Source organism: Myotis lucifugus, unplaced genomic scaffold (genome assembly GCF_000147115.1).
Source record: "Myotis lucifugus unplaced genomic scaffold, Myoluc2.0 scaffold_363, whole genome shotgun sequence".
Classification (NCBI taxonomy): Eukaryota; Metazoa; Chordata; class Mammalia; order Chiroptera; family Vespertilionidae; genus Myotis; species Myotis lucifugus.
The window spans coordinates 760,290-763,586 of NW_005871411.1; the positions used below are offsets into that span (position 1 = coordinate 760,290).

The 3,297-nt window shown below is 47.4% G+C and overlaps 1 protein-coding gene across 1 annotated transcript in view; it reads right to left on the reverse strand.

The window, feature by feature from the left end:
* Positions 1–2,024: 2,024 nt before the first annotated feature.
* ZIC2 (Zic family member 2) overlaps positions 2,025–3,297 on the reverse strand; it is a 7,456-nt gene continuing 6,183 nt past the window's right edge. Inside the window, 2 exon segments of the mRNA XM_023764919.1 lie at positions 2,025–3,224; positions 3,227–3,290. Of these exon segments, the coding sequence (XP_023620687.1) occupies positions 3,096–3,224; positions 3,227–3,290 (193 nt within the window). The 3' untranslated portion in view covers positions 2,025–3,095.

Consider the following 3,297-nt stretch of genomic DNA (forward strand, 5'->3'; position numbering starts at 1 on the left):
GGAGATTGGGCCTCCGACTTCGGGTTCCGTTCCTTTTTTGGCAAAAACCAAGTTTCGGGATGCAGGGGGCCCGGAGCACTAGGACCCATTTCCAGGAAACCCTCCCATCCCGGGTGGACTGGGAGCCCGCTCCAGATTTTCCCCCCCTTCCCACCCATCCCCCTTCCCCATCTTTATTCCTGCTGATACAAGGAGAGCCCCTGGTCGCCCGGCAGCTCTCCCCTGTTCAGTTCTGGAAAGCGGGAAAGCGGTCCACCCAAGGCTGTGAGATCGTCTTCTCTTCTTGCTGGGTTTCTTCTTCCCACAAAGGAGAAGCAAACCCCCTAAGCCCTTGAGTTGATACTAAAGTTCCACCTCCCCCGTTTCATCCTTCTTAGATTTGAGAGATGTCTCAAAGCCAGTAAGTCACACACACACACACACACACACACACACACACACACTTTACAATATTTAGAATAGACCATCTCATTTTTGCACAAGTTCTAATTTTTTATGATTCCTTTGCCCCCCTCCCCAAGATGGGGGGGGGGTGTTGGAAACCCCTAAAGGATTTTCCTCGCAGCTTATAATGTGTTCAGTGAAATCTCCCAAGGATCAGTAACATATGCCAATTATTTTAATAATTTTCCTTAATATTATTAGGGGTTATAAATTTGATTTTAATAGGGTTGATTGCTTCAGGAGTTGGCGCTTGGGCAGTTCGCAAGGCTGCTGGGGAGGGCTAGGCCGGCATCTGTCACCCTCTGGGACACACACACACACACACACACACACACACAGCCCCGGGGCTGGAGTCTTTCCCTCCCCTTTGAATAGGTGTCATGGCCTCCAAAGAGGTCAGGGTTGCCTTTCTCTCCTCCAGCGGCCCTTAGGCCGAGCCTGCCTGGCCCTGCGGCCCAGTGGAGGGCCGAAGGGGAGAGAGATACAGGGTCTCTGCAGCAGCCACCCGTGTTCCTTGTTCTCCGCCAGCAGAGTCCTGCGCACACTGGGGGATCCTTTGGAGGTGTCCCTGCTACTGCCCAAATCTTTTCACCACTGGGTGCGGGGGTGTGCCTGGGCCTCTCAGAGATACAAGGGTACTGAGGAAAATGAAGATGTCTCGATGGGATCTAAAAAGAATTTTCCCCATCCCTTCCCTTCAATCATTAAAACTGCCTTCCTCCTTGGAGCCACTTGTTTGGGAATTTTGATAAACTCTTGCAGAGGAGGGGGAGTGAGGCTGCAAACAGAGAACACTGGTGGTCAGAGTTCTGCCTCACTCCCACCTGGCCCTTTCCGTCTTTTTAAATTTTCTTTCACTGAATTCTTGAAGAGGGTCTCTTTCATTTTGGGCCAACGGCTTTGTGGCTTTCCTAAATTTAAAAGTAGTCAATTTATCACCTTCTTCTCTCGAACATTCTGTTTACCGGCGTGCAGTGGCTGTGCAGATAAGCAGGATTTCTTGAGGAAGCTGTTAAAATTTTCAAGAAAAAAACCCACAAAACACTTTTGGTAGAAATGGTCCCTTAGACTGTAATCATTGGGCCAAGTTCAAAAACAAAGTACTCAGCTCAGTTTTAAATGTGCAATTAAAAATAACTGTACCTCGGCTTTTCAGAGGGAGAGGGAAGGGGGCAGGGAGGAGGGAAAACAAAGAATAAGGAAATATTTAGTGCTCTTAAATCCAGTCCAAATAGCTGAAAGAAAGGCATTCCCCCAGATAATGGAGCCATTAGAAACTCTGAAGGTTCCTGCCGCCCTTCCTCACAGGGGCTTTCCAAAAATTTAATTCACTCTCAGCTATGAAACAAAGGACACAGAAAGGAATTTTGAGACTTTCTGCCAAAGGGGAGCTTGGCCCCGTTTCTATGCATACATACACCTTCCTCTCCAGCCTGTGAGGTGGTGCTCCCATTCATCCGCGCAGCTGATCCATACCCATGTGGACCCTCAGCTGTCTGTTCCCATTTTCTTCAATAACTTCGCTAGGAAAAAACCAGTATGTTCATGCAGTTTCAACACGTTTTATTATATTTCTGTATGCATTACTTTCAAAACATATCACAAGAAAGGATCAAACCACTTAAAACCTTCAAATAAAAAATCTGAAACAGTTTATGCCCACAATTGTACATATTTATAGTTAAGAAACATTCTTTATAAATATTGTTTCCTCTGTAGCAAGTTAATACCATAATTTAATTACAAATGGATAAATATGGTAACGGGTATTTACAGAAGGAAGGGTGTTATTAAGGAAAAAGCTAACGGCACGACGTTTATTTCCCCCCCCACCCCACAATCTTTCATACAGGAACTAACAAATTGAACTCGCAGAAGCACTAAAACATCACAGGTAAACCCAGCTAACAGAAAAATACATTCACAGCGTTGGTGGTGGTGGTGGTGTGTATGTGTGTGCTGTGTGGATCGGTATGCTGAAGAGACAAGAGGGAGACTTTGGCACGGCTCGTTTTTTTCCAGTCTATAGTTGCATGAAGTTTACAATCAAGTTGCCTCATGAAAGGAACACAATATTCAATACCACAATACAAAAGAAACCATTTTCTTCCACGTTACTTAAAAATAAAACCGAGTAAACTAAAAAGAGAAAAGAAAAAGCCCATCACGTTGGGGAAGGGAGGAAGAGGCAGGGAGGAACGCAATCCGGAGCATTACAAATGGACGAACTTCTATACACCAAGAAGCCATTAAAACCACCTCGGAGAAGGAAGGAGTCCGCTATGTACAGTTTGCCAGAGACTGGGAGTGCGGTGAGAAGGCAAGCGGGCGTGAGGGAAGGAGAGGGGGTTTGGTTCGATATTTTTATGGGTTTTTATTTTTTTTTTAATTTTTTTATTCCTTATTTTATATTTTCAGCTTCAGAGACTCCGTTAGGGATATTTTTGCTTTTCATGCCTAGATTATTTTTTTAAAAAAAAAAAACAACAACAAACAACAACTTTGAAAAATCCTCCTGCTGGTAAAATCATTTTTTGTCATCATAAAAATCAGATTCGTAATTTTAGCATCACAATCACAGGATGCCCTGGGTGGTGGAGGGCTGCTGCGCCAGGGCGGGGACTGGGAGAGGGAGAGCGGCCCCCGGCCCTTCACACGTACCATTCATTGAAGTTGGAGGACAGACCACTGTGGCCCCCGGCCGTCCCGCTGCCCCCGCCAGAGCTGCCGCCGCCCCCACCGCCCGCGCCGCCGCCCCCGCTGCTGCCTCCGCCAGAGCCGCGCCGCCCGCGCCGGCGCTGCCCGAGCCTCCGCTCCGTATGCACCGCGGAACCACGGCGCCGCCGCTGCGGC